Below are 15,669 nucleotides of genomic sequence, written 5' to 3'. Positions count from 1 at the left end.
TAACAGAGGCTCGGCTCAAAGCTCTGGGAAGACAATGTGGCTGATGAACAGAATAGACATTGTACGAGGGATACAGAATGCTCTCTTATTGGAGTAATGTAGCATAGTAATGTAGCATAGTAATGTAGCATAGTAATGTAGCATAAGAGGCGGTGACGACGATCACAGATGTATACAGTATGGGATCAGATGTAGGTTACATAAGCAATGCACGTGAGAGAACACATATGCATCTACTAAACATATCTACAGAAGCATGTGGTGCTGCATCTCTTCAACGGTCTATAGCAGCCGTCGGTTTTGTTTGACAGATAAAGTTCCTGCTGAGTATTGCCATAAGCAGTGTCATCATACTCAAGTCAGCTCCATGGGTGATGAGAAAAGTGCCCCTATAATGAATGTGAATATATACTAGACACTCAACCAGTTCCAACTCATACACCTATAAGATAGATACAGTATCTATGACGCATTTCCTGTTCAGCAAGGGGGGAGGGGGGTCTCTGACCCCATGACGATGAGCCATTCGCGCGCACACACACATCACATATTTTGCTTCGAAATTAAAAAGCATGGCCTTGTCAAGGACAAACCCAGTGCTAATTGGGAGAACTCCTTTCACCTCAGCAGAGAAGGCTGAAATAACAGTCCCATGAATACTTGAATCCAGATGAGGGTAGTGCTTTCTAAGGTGGCGGCAGGGTGAAGGAGAATGGATATGTTCCACTTGTATTAAGGAGTGTGTTTGACAGTCTCGGCTTGGAACATAAGCTAGAATAAGCCACCTAACACCTGTATGAACGGCTGGCACCCTGTTTGGAAGAATAACAGAGGAAATGCATGACAGATGATGACTGGTGTTGAAAAGGCATATCCTCGACACGTCATATTCCATCTATAAAAATATTTTCTCAGAGTCTCATTACTGCGGTGTGTTTTTACTGTTCTTCCTGCACGTAGAACACATTTACACATAACCCATCTCCCATCAGCCCTAAGGAGAACAAAAAACACCAAGGGTCAGAGGTCAATGAAAAAGAATGATCCCCTGAAAGTTTCCATTCCACTAGTCCTGTGTCTCTCTCAGAGAGCGAGAGAAAAAATGTGAGAGAAACAATGGCCTTTTCTCAATTAGATTTGCATCCTTTTTTGCCTCCTTTTGAAAAAGGTAAATCGAGGAGAGGCGGCGAGGAGAGGGAATGTGGACAAAAATGCGCTAGCAGGGGTGGATCACAAAATAAATATTTAGTTGTGCAATACATTTTATAGATAAAAACAATGTGCTGCTCATCGTTTTAAAACGTGTGCAAGCTTTTCTCCTCTGACAAAACAAAAGCTGATTCAAAGAGGGTGTGGCAGATTTCAAAACTCTTCCGCGAGGAACTCTGATAGGATACACATGACTATATTCGATGAAAGATGGCTACGAGTAGGGGAGGACACTTCCATTTGCCTACTAATGAACTGACATCTCCTCGACCACTTATCAGTTTCCGGGTCACGGAGGAGAGAGGGTGGAGAACGGGCTTTTGCCAAAATGAGAAAAAGCCATAGACGCCTAAGCCTAGAAGGCCCGGTGAAGGGTGCCATCATTCATTAAGAGTGCGAGATCACCTCTGGGCACTTGTGGAGCGCCCCCTCCGTCCCTCGTCCCCCTCTCCCAGACAAAGAAGCTCTAATTAACGGAGCCCTGCCACCACCACCCCCCAAGTTCCCTGGCCTACTTTCCTAAATAAGGATTTAGACTGAAGCCCAGGGGAAAGCTCACTGTTATCCCTCCACAGGTGGAAATAGACAGAGAGAGAAAAAAATTACGGATCGATCAGGGATGACAGGCTTGGCAGCACCTTAGGCTTACGTAGACAGGACCTGGGGTACGGTTTGATGTGATGCACAGTGTGTGTGCGCGTTTGTGTGTGGTTACGCAAAATAACGCAAATCAAACATCACACGGTACAAGCAGAGTCTCTTTTTTCCCCAGAATATCTCTGTTCTATTGCATGCACTGAAAATCCCTCCGCGGAAAAAACAATTACTGTTTTTCTGAATCAACTTTGATTTCAGCTGTTTTTGTATATTATATAAAAGGAGTGCTCGTGCCAGGCAGGCTGTGGTGTAGTGGTACGGTGCTGGAGCTAGCTAGCGTAGCCTAGTGCTCCTAGGGGAGTGTACGTCAGGTCTGAAAATAGACAGAGCACACACACACACACAGAAAAATGTGACGCAAATGAGCTTGGAAACAGGCAAAGGGAAGGAGAGAGAAAAGAAGAGAAACAGGTGAAAGATATAAAAAACCAAATCCCTCGCTCGCTCTGACACCTGATCGGCCTGTTTGTCAATGTTTTTGTATTAGCAGTGATGGGATAGAGGATATCTGATAGACTGATCTGTATAGGGCTTGGAAACAAGTGGCGCATTATCCACAAATATTCATCAGTTATAATTCACAATGAGACACTGGTAACGAACTCTCATTGATGACGGCCACCTCGTCTGAGCTTTAGATTCAAGTGATCAACAGCTCCTTGGCGACGAACTATACATTTCATGGCTTTATCATCTAAATGACAATACAGACATTCAAAAGGTCTGCCACAAACAAAATGAATGACAAAATGTCTGGATTTCATGACCGATAAGGACAGGCGAGATGCATATTTTATTTCCTTAAAGCACAGGAGACAGTGTTTGAAACCCATCCTCCACGCCAATGATACGCCAAACCCAGGATCCATCTCTGCAATTTTATTTTATTTGTTTAAGCAATTTCCGTCAACATGGCGGCTAATAACATGTTCTGATGCACATGTGGCCCAGGCGTGGTGCGCTCCTCTGCACTGTGCTCGTCTAATCATGTATCTTTCATGCTGTTCTGATCTCTCCCCGTCTCTTCCCTGATGCATCTTCACCCACGACTGTTCTCGTCACGGTTGGGTAGAACTAGAGTGACACTATCAAGAACCCGGAACATATAGCAATTCGCATGTGACCCGATTCAGGCTAGAAATAAAAGGCCTACAAATACATTTGATTAATTGATTCAGTCATTCATTGAACATTACGCAGCCAAATATGAAATGGCTTTGCCAAGGCTCTGAGTATTTTGTTCATTCTGATAGTTCATCATTGACTGACATCATCTCCCTCTCTCCCTACTGTTCCTCCCCCTCTTTCCCTCTGTTGTCTAATGAGATATTTTTAGCCTGCCAATGCAGGCCTGCAACGCAGCACAGACACAGAGACAATGTTCTCCTGACACCATGCCAAACGTTGCAGCTTTCCTTTTGTTATTACACTTATTCTCTTGAATGGAATATGAGGGTTAAATGGACCGCAGGCTTGGCTCTTACACAAATCCATTCAGATTTACAAAGAATGAATCAACAAAAATAACCTGGAGATTAAAAAAAACACCACAACTCCATCTGCTCTTTCCCTGGTGACACGGATACCATTTATGACTCAAACCCCCCCCCGGCCGTGAGAGAGAGAATGAGAGAGACAGATATATAGCCATGCAACGGAGTGAAGAAAAAATCCCTCACACCTTGGGGACCTCACAGCACAGCTAGTGTCCCATTTCCCCATAATAGAAATGAGGTCCATTCACTAAATGAAAGTGGTGTGAAATAGAAAGCTGAGAAAGGCAGTCAAATCTTTCATGGTAAATTTAGGGCTCTGAGGAGGATATGTCATAGGCTTTGGGGTGATCGAATAATCTGTATTCATGGTGGTGTGAACAGGGTATTCCCAAACACCAAGGTCTGCCATATTGGTCAGACTGGGATCGAAGGATGAGCCAAGGCACAGGCCAGTGGGATTTTGATTTATGATGGGCGCTGTATGTGCACGCGAGTTAGGGTTTAACCCTGTACAGTCTAAGCCCTGATGAAAAATTTTAATTTGGCCTTACTGCTATTAGCCCATACAAACGCATTGAACAACAGATAGTCCCCAAAAAACATCAAAAGGAAGTTTGTTCTGAAGTGTCAGTCCACGATCTGAGAGACAAGAAAGATCAGGAAACAACTAATATTAATATTTAACCCCTTATTTTTGGCACTAAACAGCCTCCATAAATACTTCCATTCATTTTTTAAACTGGTACCAACGGACCTTTAGACGAGTCTTGTGAGGCCTTGGGCGTCCACCATCAAGTTCGTGAGAGTCTCATCTTTCCATAGAGGGGTCATAATAGTTGTCACCTTTTACCGCAGATGCTGAAGTGCTACGTCGGCGGATGCAGTAGACAGATGCATCCAGTGCAAAAAACGGACATCTCTAGCTTATCTGACAGATTTCTATGGGGACTTTTTTATTATGCTAATTAGATGTATGTGGGGCCGCGAAAATCGACTCTAGGGGGGTAACCCTCTATGGTCTGGTTGGGTAATCAACACATGTCTGAGGGTGAGCCTACACCCCTCTCATTGGCAGAAAATGAGCCTGACAGAGCCTAGTAGGATAGGCACAAGTCAGGTGTGATTCTACTGCTTATAACATATAGAGAAATAGACCTCATCTGAGATGATGGCGGCTGTCTGTGCTAAATGTGCTTCTAAATGACCCCAGGGTCTACAATATCTATGGCCAAGTTTACTGAAGGAAGTATTTCATAAACAACAAAGAATCAGTAGAGCCCTACAAAATCAGTTTTATTTTTTGCCTAATTCCGTTTAGTTTTTCCAGGTTTCGGAATCTTCCCAGTTTCAGGATCACTCAAAACATTTTTATATAATATATATATTTTTTAATTGGATGTTCTAAGTCCACAACAATGCTTGGGAAAAATCTCAGACATCTTGATTTTGGTGTAGTTACCCTTTAATTCAAGTGCGCACCTAGCAAGAGCCTATTGTTTAGCAGTGTTTTTGTAGCGCACGTGATGGTAGAGTTGCTAAACAAATACCCTGGATTGATGCAAATAATTGTGATCATTCTACCAGGTTAGGCTACTTTGTAGTTAACTTTAAATTGAGAAGGTTTTTGGGAAAGCCTTTCCATCTCCCAAAAGACTGTTTTCATTAGCATCATTGCTAACGGCTACACAAAGTGGTAGATGTGGGCAGGAAACGCAAATGAATCACTGATGCATTCTGTTCATGTCTTATGATACATTTGGGCAAATTAATAAATTCTCAATACATTTAATTGATTCCCTACCAAGTTCACTACATTTTTGAATATTGTTGAATTACGTTTTAATGTCTGGATTCCGTGATTCCATCCACATCGCAGATTTTAATAGGGCCCTACATCAGCTCCAGGACTAGTCTTGGACTAACGGAACAAAGAGGGAAACCATACATTCTCTTCAACCCCCGGGGACTATGTTTAGCTTCTTGAATCTCATTGTTTCCATGGGAATTAAATCAGTTCCCTGCGAGTCCATGCTCCAATGCCAAGACTCTTCACTCAGGAGAAATGTCCGTATTTTCCAGGAGCCGCTAGCAGCGTGGATGTTGTGCACAATTACCAGTGCCTTTTCCACAGCCCTGGGCTGATGTGGTTTAAACTGATCTTTTCCTCTGTTACTGACTGTTTAGCTGCAGTTTTTCCACAAACCACATCAAATCATAGCTGGCTTGATGTCTGACCACTGGCCTATATTTTACAATGTAGGCCTAAACTGTCAACCAAACAAGCTTGCCGTTGTGGATGAGTAGCATTTGAGCTACAGTATGTTCTCATTGCTAGCTTTGACATAACCAAGAGAGAAATGTTATCAACAACTTTATATAAGACAGAGTTGGCTCCAAAAACGGATACTTCCTCATCTTACCACAAAGAAAGCAGCACAGAAACCCATACATGTAAAATATGAACCAATTTAGAGAAGTGAGAAATCACCAAATGAGAGATTTGAAGAGAGTATAGAAGTGCAACAAGTCAAAAGCTCCACTCCCAATGCCCATCCATTGACAGAAGAGTGTGAGGAAAAATAGGTTTGTCCATTTTGGTGAGCCAAAGGGAGTGTGGGTTAGTAGGGAGGGACTATACCCTGTGGAGTCTCACTATCGAACGAGCCTCTGAATTTACACGACCCACTTCGGGAATCCCCAGTGCAAGGAGAAGTAACCTTGAATGTCAGTACTGTAACTCATTCCCTCAAACATTATTTTTTTAACCTTTATTTAACTAGGCAAGTCAGTTAAGAACAAATTCTTATTTACAATGACGGCCTTCCCCGGCCAAACCGGGACGACGCTGGGCCAATTGTGCGCCGCCCTATAAAGTAAGATTGCTGTTTTTAAAGCAGTGTGCTGCTCGTGGTGTACACAGAAAAAGAGAAACACACACACAATGAAATAAGCATGGGTATATCACACATGCACATCATGACAAAATGCCAACTGCACACTCGCATAAAAAACGAGTGTACTAGTTACTAACAGAAACTTATTTGATAACAGGGACAGACTGATTTGATAACACATGATCTAACTCAATCAATACAGTGCAGGGCAGTGAACCAAGACCAATACACTACGTCCACATTTCTCCCTGCTTTCAGTGGAGTCTAATAACACTGCACTGTGTAAGGACATAGACAAAGAAAGATCAACCAAAGGACAAAGCTCCATCAGGTTGCCCCTCTACAGCAGTGTTTCCCAACTCCGGTCCTCCAGTATTCCCAACAGCACACATTTCTGTTGTGGCCCCGGACAAACACAACTGATTCAACATGTCAAGGTCTTTGATGATTAGTTGACAAGTTAAATCAGGTGTGCTTGTCCGGGGCCACAACGAAAATATGTACTGTTGGGGGTACTCGAGGACTGGAGTTGCGAAACACTGCTCTACAGTAGAGATGGGGGGAAAAATGGATACAGTTACAGAGATATACCTTTTGCTACTGTAGGTAAAGTTAGCTAGCGCTAGTCGGCTGTACCTGCGCCAAACCTCCAGTATTTATCATCCTATAGCTTGCTCTCAATCTTTTGAAATAGTGAGACATGTTTTCAGCACCATTTTCCTGACTGATCAAAACTGGTTCTCATACTCTCTAGTCTCTCTGCAGTAAACATACACAGAGTGTATAAAACCCCTCCTTCTGCCCTCAGAACAGCTTCAATTCGCCAGGGCATGCTCTACAAGGAGTCGAAAGCGTTCCACAGGCCCATGTTGACTCCAATGCTTCCCACAGTTGTGTCAAGTTGGCTGGATGTCCTTTGGGTGGTGGACCATTCTTGATACACGCGGGAAACTATTGAGCGTACCGATGAGCGTGAAAAACCCAGCAGCGTTGCAGTTCTTGACCGGTGCGCCTGGCACCTACTACCATACCCTGTTCAAAGGCATCTTTTGTCTTGCCCATTCACCCTTTGAATGGCATACATACACAATCCATGTCTCAATTGTCTCAAGGCTTAAAAATCCTTCTTTAACACGTCTCCTCCCTTTCATCTACAAAGATTGAAGTGGATTTAACAAGTGACATCAACAAGGGATCATAGCTTTCACCTGGATTCACCTGGTCAGTCTGTCATGGAAAGAGCAGGTGTTCTTAATCTTTTGTACACTCAGTGGATAGTGAGCAATATGTTTGGAACATCAAATCGCTATACCGAATCGCAATACATATAGAAATAGCCTCCTGAGTGGCGCAGTGGTCTAAGGCACTGCATCGCAGTGCTAACTGTGCCACTAGAGATCCTGGTTCGAATCCAGGCTCTGTCGCAGCCGGCCGCGACCGGGAGACTCATGGGCGGCGCACAATTGGCCCAGCGTCGTCCAGGGTAGGGGAGGGAATGGCTGGCAGGGATGTAGCTCAGTTGATAGAGCATGGCGTTTGCAACGCCAGGGTTGTGGGTTCGATTCCCACGGGGGGCTAATATAAAAAATAAAAAATAAAATGTATTCACTAACTGTAAGTCGCTCTGGATAAGAGCGTCTGCTAAATGACTAAAATGTAAAATAGAATCGTGAGAATCACAATACATATCGTATCGGCACCTAAGTATCGTGAGGTCCCTGGCAATTCCCAGCACTACTCTACAGTACCGCCCATTATTAGTACCCTAATCAATGCCATTAGGCAGGGTAAGATTTCAAAAGGCTGGTGCTAGATCTCCAGCTTAGATATACTGCCTTGGTTTATCACCACATAAACCAGCCTGTTTATCTGGCACAGACAGTAGAGCTGGGGTTTCCCTCCTCTAAAGTGGCCTTCAGTTCAGGAATGGGGAGACATGATCGCTCAGCTAGCCCTCTCCTTTTCCATCTCTCCTCACCTCCATCCCCAATCTCTCCAATTCATCCCATTTCCACCTCCTCCAAGTGTCACAATTTCGCTCACCAACATCCCCCCCCCCAAGCCTCCCTCTATTCATCACCTCAGCAAATCTAGTCGTCGCCTTGCTGACTGTAGCCAGCACAACCATAAAGGGGATTGTGTAAGGAATAGGCCAATGCTTCCTCGTTCCAGCTCTGTTGTTTCCTTCCCTACTGTTCTCCCTCGCTCATTTTATTCATGTTCTGTTCTAGACATGTGGTCTAACTCCTGTCTGTGATACAATTCCATTCCTGTCTCTTAGTCCTAATCATCCCTCACTCCATCCCTTTCTTCACCCCCTTCCCTTATCTCTATCCCTCCGTCTCCCGTGCAGACTGTTCTATAGTGTATGTGCAGCAAGGAAACCCCCGATTCCCCATGAGACATCATGTGTGTGTGTGTGTGTCTAAGTGTGTCTGTCAGCAGCCCGTTAAGCCTCGTGGAGGGAAATCAGACATGCACAATGGCATGCAGATAGCAGGAGCCACGACCCACAAGCTCCCTCAGAGAGAAGGATGGCGAGAATAAAAAAGAAAAAAGGCCAGAGAGCTGCTTCCTAGACAGTGGTCCTCTGTAGCTCAGCTGGTAGAGCACGGCGCTTGTAACGCCAAGATAGTGGGTTCGATCCCCGGGACCACCCATACACAAAAATGTATGCACGCATGACTGTAAGTCGCTTTGGATAAAAGCGTCTGCTAAATGGCATATTATTTATTTTTATTATTAATATTATAATTAGATAATAATAATATAATTAATTATAAATATACAGTACCAGGCAAAAGTTTGGACACACCTACTCATTCAAAGGTTTGTCTTTATTTTTACTATTTTCTACATTGTAGAATAATAGTGAAGACATCAAAACTATTAAATAATACATATGGAATCATGTAGTAACCAAAAAAGTATTAAACAAATCAAAATATATTTTATATATATATATACAAATTTATGCACGCATGACTGTAAGTCGCTTTGGATAAAAGCGTCTGCTAAATGGCATATTATTATTATAGACAGGCGGTCCAATGTATGGAGGAAAGACTTGCTATAGTAGCACCAGTATATAGATACACAAAAGGTCATGAAGAATGCATGTCTATTTCTACCACTTGTAGTTTCCCTCCAAGACACGGTCCATTCCCATAGTGACTGGGGTTGTGACAAAATAGGCTACACCGTGAATAATGTACTGCTAATCGGAAATCAAAAGCAGGTTAACTGATGTTGTTATGATTCGCATACTCATAAACTAGGATTTTATGCCTCGCCACAATGAAACAGGAACTGTAAAGACAGACGTTGATAACCATTGTCACAACCGGTGCCTGACCACATCCAACTACTGAAATGAGTCATGTTCATACAGTTATGAATGTACACTGTACCCTCAAAAGAGAAGGGAGAAGGAGCAAAATGGGGGACGTTGGTTTGCAGGTCAATTGGTTAAGCCCAAAAATGAAGAAGAGTCTTGAAGAATTCTCCTGTCATTGACTGAGGTCAGAGGGGGTATTGTAATTCTCACAGGCTGACAAAGCTTTGAGACAAGTGACCACTCAGCATTGCATCACAAATTAGAACCATATACAGCATTCTTCTGGTCATGGCTAGAAGGGATACAGCTCATGTCAAAGTGATGTCAAACTCCTGCGAGAGTTTGAAACTTGTCGGGCCGAAGCTGGGACTTGGGAGTGTGTTAAGAATTAATTGTTACGTTTTTTTTCCACAAAAATGTAGACGTTAAATGCTGTAGTTGTACATTTGCGGTGGAAATCACTACAACCAATGTTCTTTAGCAGTCACCCTGATGGCTACACTATCTACTTCCTTCGCTGTACTGTGGGACAGCAGTGCTCGGCAAGCGGGCGCGAAGGACACTGAGCCCGGGTGGTGCTGCCGGCTTGCCGTGCATGCTCCCTTCTCCCCATTAATTGAGTAGACTGTATCACGGCAGTACCAATAAGTAATTTCACGAGTAAGCTGCAATCGTACTCTAAATAAATATGTTTTGGGAGGAAAAAAAGTTGGCCATGTTAGCTACCGCCGGAGACCTAATGATACAGCTGCCCAGTGGAAAGCAACTCACGTTGGCAAGCACCTCGATACAACACCGGTGCACTGGTCATTCGCACCGGCGTGTTGTCATGCATGATGCATCACGAGGGCAGTATTAGCTAGGCATGTCACTGTGACATCTAGATGGTGACCAATATTACAAGTTATATTTCCTTCGCCCATTGAAATAATGTATTTTTTTATTTTAAGTATTAGTGCCCGGCTGTTGTTGCCAGCTAGCCAGCAAAACTAGCTGTTCAAAGTCTGAGTTCATAGCGAGAATGTAATATCACTTTGACATAAGCTGTATTCCTTCTAGCCATGACCCATTCTTCTTGGTGACATTAGCTTAGCTGGTATGTACCAGAGTTGTTGACTCGAGTCACACATTTTATGACTTGAAGCTGATGACTTGAAATGATTTGGCCAGGTTTTGTAACATTGTGTCACTAATTTTGTTTCACAGAGTCTCCGTAAATTACTCTCCATGCAGCCAGAGACCGTAACCGCAGCGTCGCCCTTGCAGCGTCGCCCTCGTGCTTGGCTCTGCCCACCTCCTTGCTTGTTCTGCCCACTACGATTCATTGGAAACAACAGGCTCTGGTCTATCTTGGGTTAGTTATAAAGATCTTTGTATTACCTGTTTACTTGCAAGCTCACCAGCAATGGGGCATCAATCAACAATTACTAGCAGAGGCCTATTCGTCTTCTGGTATGTCTAAATTGCTTGAAATTGATGATTTACTTATGAAGCTTACATTTGGAATTTGTTGTTAAAATTGTATTCTTACTGAGGCGAAGACGCACCATAGGCATGTCTCTCCACTTGCGCTCTACAAACTCTATTGTTGAAATGTTTGCTGTTTTTTTTGGTCAATCTACATACAGTGCAGTCGGAAAGTATTCAGACCCCTTGAATTTTTCCACATTTTGTTACGTTACAGCCTTATTCTAAAATGGAATAAATAAATAAAATTCCTCATCAATCTACACACAATACCCCATAGAAACAGGTTTAGACATTTTAGCAAACGTATTAAATATTTAAAAAACAGAAATACCTTATTTACATAAGTATTCAGACCCTTTGCTATGTGACTCGAAATTGAGCTCAGGTGCATCCTGTTTCCATTGATCATCCTTGAGATGTTTCTACAGCTTGATTGGAGTCCACCTGTGGTAAATTCAATTGATTGGACATGATTTGGAAAGGCACACACCTGTCTATATAAGGTCCCACTGTTGACAGTGTATGTCAACTGCATTATCAAAGGAATTGTCCTTAGAGCTCTGAGACAGGATTGTGTCGAGGCACAGATCTGGGGAAGGGTACCAAAACATTTCTGCACCATTGAAGGTCCCCAAGAACACAGTGGCCTCCATAATTCTTAAATGGAAGAAGTTCAACTTCCTACAGCTGGCCGCCAGACCAAACTGAGCAATCGGGGAAGAAGGGCCTTGGTCAGGGAGGTGACCAAGAACCCGATGGTCACTCTGACAGAGCTCCAGAGTTCCTCTGTGGAAATGGGAGAACCTTCCAGAAGGACAACCATCTCTGAAGCACTCCACCAATCGGGCCTTTATTGTAGAGTGGCCAGACGGAAGCCACACCTCAGTAAAAGGCACATGACAGCCCGCTTGGAATTTGCCAAAAGGCAACTAAAGGACTCTCAGACCATGAGAAACAAGATTCTCTGGTCTGATGAAAACAAGATTGACCTCTTTGGCCTGAATGCCAAGCGTCACGTCTGGAGGAAACCTGGCACCATCCCTACGGTGGCAGCATCATGCTGTGGGGATGTTTTTCAGCGGCAGGGACTGGGAGACTAGTCAGTATCGAGGGAAAGATGAATGGAGCAAAGTACAGAGAGATCCTTGATGAAAACCTGCTTCAGAGCACTCAGAACCTCAGACTGGGGCAAAAGTTCACCTTCCAACAGGACAACGACCCTAAGGACACAGCCAAGACAACTCAGGAGTGGCTTTGGGACAAGTCTCTGAATGTCCTTGAGTGGCCCAGCCAGAGCCCGGACTTGAACCTGATCTAACATCTCTGGAGAGACCTGAAAATAGCTGTGCAGCAACGCTCCCCATCCAACCTGACAGAGCTTGAGAGGATCTGCAGAGAAGAACGGGGGAAACTCCCCAAGTTTGTAGCATCATACCCAAGAAGACTCAAGGCTATAATCGCTGCAAAAGGTGCTTCAACAAAGTACTGAGTAAAGGGTCTGAATACTTATGTAAATGTCATATTTCAGCTTATTTGTAATACATTTGCAAAACTTTATAAACCTGTTTTTGCTTTGTCATTATGGGGTATTGTGTGTAGACTGATGAGGAAAAAAAACGATTTAATCAATTTTAGAATAAGGCTGTAACGTAACAAAACTACTTTCCGAATGCACTTGTTTGAGCTCCTGTTAGAAGTATTTGATTTGGTTTCTCAAGGAGAGGCTGTGCAGTCTTGCCCTCTACCTGTGTCCGTTCAGATAGGACAGGTTAAGCCTGCCTGATAGAGAGGCTATTTCTTTTGGCTATTTCCCACGTATATTTGTCAAATCTACTTGTATATTTTGTATGATATGGCGCTTTCACCATTGGATCACCAAGACCTGTAAATAAATCTAGACTCTGCGCAAGTCAACCTGCCTTGCCTACTGCTGATAGATATATTTTTTTTACTTGACTTGAAAAAAACTTGACTTGCTCTTAGAATGCATGACTTGGACTGGACCCGTTCTACTTGGGACTCAGCTTGAGACGTGTACCTTGTGACTCGAATAATAGTGACTTGGTCCCACCTCTGGTATTTATTGAGAAAGTATGTGGCAACATTTGGTGCTTCTCTGGAACTGCATACCACAGGGCTTCCCAAACTCGGTCCTCGGGACCCCAAGGGGTGCACATTTTTGTTTTGCCCTACACAGCTGACTCAAATAATCAATAATCATTTGAATCAGCTGTGTCTTGTTAGGGCAAAAAACAAAAAGTGCACCCCTTGGGGTCCCGAGGACAGTGTTTGGGAAACGCTGGCATACCATGTACGTACCATGTTACCATGTAATTTGAAGATAAATACCAGGTAAAAGCCGCCACCTGTGTATCTCACTGAAAACTCTTGACATAACAGGGAGTTGTTGGGGTATTTAGTGGTTTTCAACAGAAACCGCAAAGACATGGTAAAGACACATACCCCTAGCAGATAGCTTCTTTGTGTTGATGATTTTGGCAGCATACTCCTGTCCGCTGGAGATCCTCATGCATCTTTTCACTATGGAGAAGGCTCCCCTTTAAGAAACAAAAACTGATGAGTACTCAAACAATGGATCTATCCCTATATCACCTGTTCAGTATAATTAACTGTTACACTACACTTTATAAGCTGATTGACTTGACTTTAAATTGTCCTTTTATTGAGACATAAAAACGCAGTTTTGACAAATCAAAACAAGGATTTGTTTCTATCGTTTTAAAACAGGTGGGACAGGAGAGGTGACCCATGGATGCCTAGGCAACTAGTCAGATTTGAGCGGTATTGCATATAGTCCAGCACATGTAATGCCAAAGAAAGAGAAATAGACTACAGGTTGTAGTCTACACGCACTCGAGCCTTGCACCACTTCTTGACACATCGCTGAAAATAGCACTGAAGACAGCGAAAGTGCAAGTGACACAATTGTGCCCGCCCCCGCAAAGGCGCCCTGTGCTGTTACAGTAGGACAGTCTACAGTTAGTAATGTCAAAGCCATCTACTCAGGTCACCCAGGGATAGAGGGCTGTTGTTAACGATTTAAAACGGTAACCCTTGGATCTACAATGCCCTTTTATCGCACCATCATTCATATCAATGTGTTGACATTGTTCCTATCGAAAAAAGTCTTATTTATTTTGTTTCTGATTAGAAATAGGGCAAGAACAGCATAATGACACGTGGGCATTGGATAATAATAATCAAGAGCGGATCAATAGGTCACATTTATGTCACTTTCATTTTGCTGAGAGCTGGGGATGACATCACCTATGAAGAAAGATGATTTTTCCATAAATTTGGGGACGCTACGCTTTATAGACGACAGCGCACCACTTGGGAATTTCAACGCCCTTACACAATGGCTGTTCCACTAAAAGGGCGGTGACTTGTCAAGAGCGAGTGAAAGACTACATAAACATGAAATATAAGTAAAAATATCAAAAACAACTGCAACGACGCTTTTAGAGATGACAAGTTTAGGAACATTATTTGAAGACAACATGTAAATACAATAACGCTTTCTGTGCACCACGCAGGTAACAGGTAATCTCAAGAACCACTCGTTTAGAGCATCAGTACGTAAACATAATGCAATCAAGATGGCAAAAAATGAAAACATTGTAATACTTACTTTCCCAGCTCTTCGTAGAGATTATACTCGTCGGTAAATCTGGTACAGGTTGTCGAAGCCATGGCAGAGGAGAGGGAAGACTGTCTCGGTCCGGACTGTAAACCTCACAGCTACTCTCGAGTTTCTCTCCTGTGTTTCAAATTGACAATTGTCTAGCACAAACGATAAACCAAATTCACAAAATAAGCATTCAAAAGCAAATGTTTTTTTTACTCTTCCAGCTCCGTTTTCCGAATCAAGAAATCGTTATTGGCACGAGAGTTAAGTGATTGTCAGGGACGTCGAGACCTGCTGTTCTCTGTGTCTGCCTACTGACACTTCGCTTTGGGTGCGATACTTTTTATATCGAGCGCTTCCTGGTTGTGTGAACACTGTACAACCCCTCCCCCTAGCTGTAACCACGGACCCTCACGGAGGGTACAGAGGCCTATAGATACAGAGGCCTATATACACTACGTGACCAAAAATATGTGGACACCTGCTCGTCGAGCATCTCATTCCAAAACCATGGGCATTAATATGGAGTTGGTCCCCCTTTTGCTGCTATAACAGCCTCCACTCTTCTGGGAAGGCTTTCCACTAGATGTTGGAACATTGCTGTAGGGACTTGCTTCCATTCAGTCACAAGAGCATTAGTGAGGTCGGGCACTGATGTTGGGCGATTAGGCCTGGCTCGCAGTCAGTGTTCCAAATGAACCCAAAGGTGTTCGATGGGGTTGAGGTCAGGGCTCTGTGCAGGCCAGTCAAGTTCTTCCACACCAATCTCGACAAACCATTTCTGTATGGACCTCATTTTGTACACGGGGTCATTGTCATGCGGAAACAGGAAATGGCCTTCCCCAAACTGTTGCCACAAAGTTGAAAGCACAGAATCGTCTAGAACAGGGGTGTCAAACTCATTTTAGCTCAGGGGCCACATGGAGGAAAATCTATTCCCAAGTGGGCCGGACCGGA

The 15,669-nt window shown here is 43.5% G+C and overlaps 1 protein-coding gene across 13 annotated transcripts in view; it reads right to left on the bottom strand.

Annotated features, from left to right (window-relative positions):
* The window catches only part of LOC121554284 (calcium/calmodulin-dependent protein kinase type II delta chain), a 107,497-nt gene extending 92,464 nt beyond the window's left edge, over positions 1-15,033 (bottom strand). For all 13 annotated transcript variants that reach the window (XM_041867768.2, XM_041867766.2, XM_041867771.2 and 10 more), the window contains exons 1-2: positions 14,716-15,033; positions 13,527-13,621 (exon numbers count right to left, since the gene is read on the bottom strand). In XM_041867768.2, the coding sequence (XP_041723702.1) occupies positions 13,527-13,621; positions 14,716-14,777 (157 nt within the window). In that variant the 5' untranslated portion in view covers positions 14,778-15,033. The remainder of the gene's footprint in view (positions 1-13,526; positions 13,622-14,715) is intronic.
* Positions 15,034-15,669: the final 636 nt, after the last annotated feature.

The sequence above is a fragment of the Coregonus clupeaformis genome, chromosome 19 (assembly GCF_020615455.1).
Source record: "Coregonus clupeaformis isolate EN_2021a chromosome 19, ASM2061545v1, whole genome shotgun sequence".
NCBI classification, from domain to species: Eukaryota; Metazoa; Chordata; class Actinopteri; order Salmoniformes; family Salmonidae; genus Coregonus; species Coregonus clupeaformis.
Note: the sequence above shows the minus strand (reverse complement) of the source record. Positions and strands in the feature narration are given on the sequence as shown.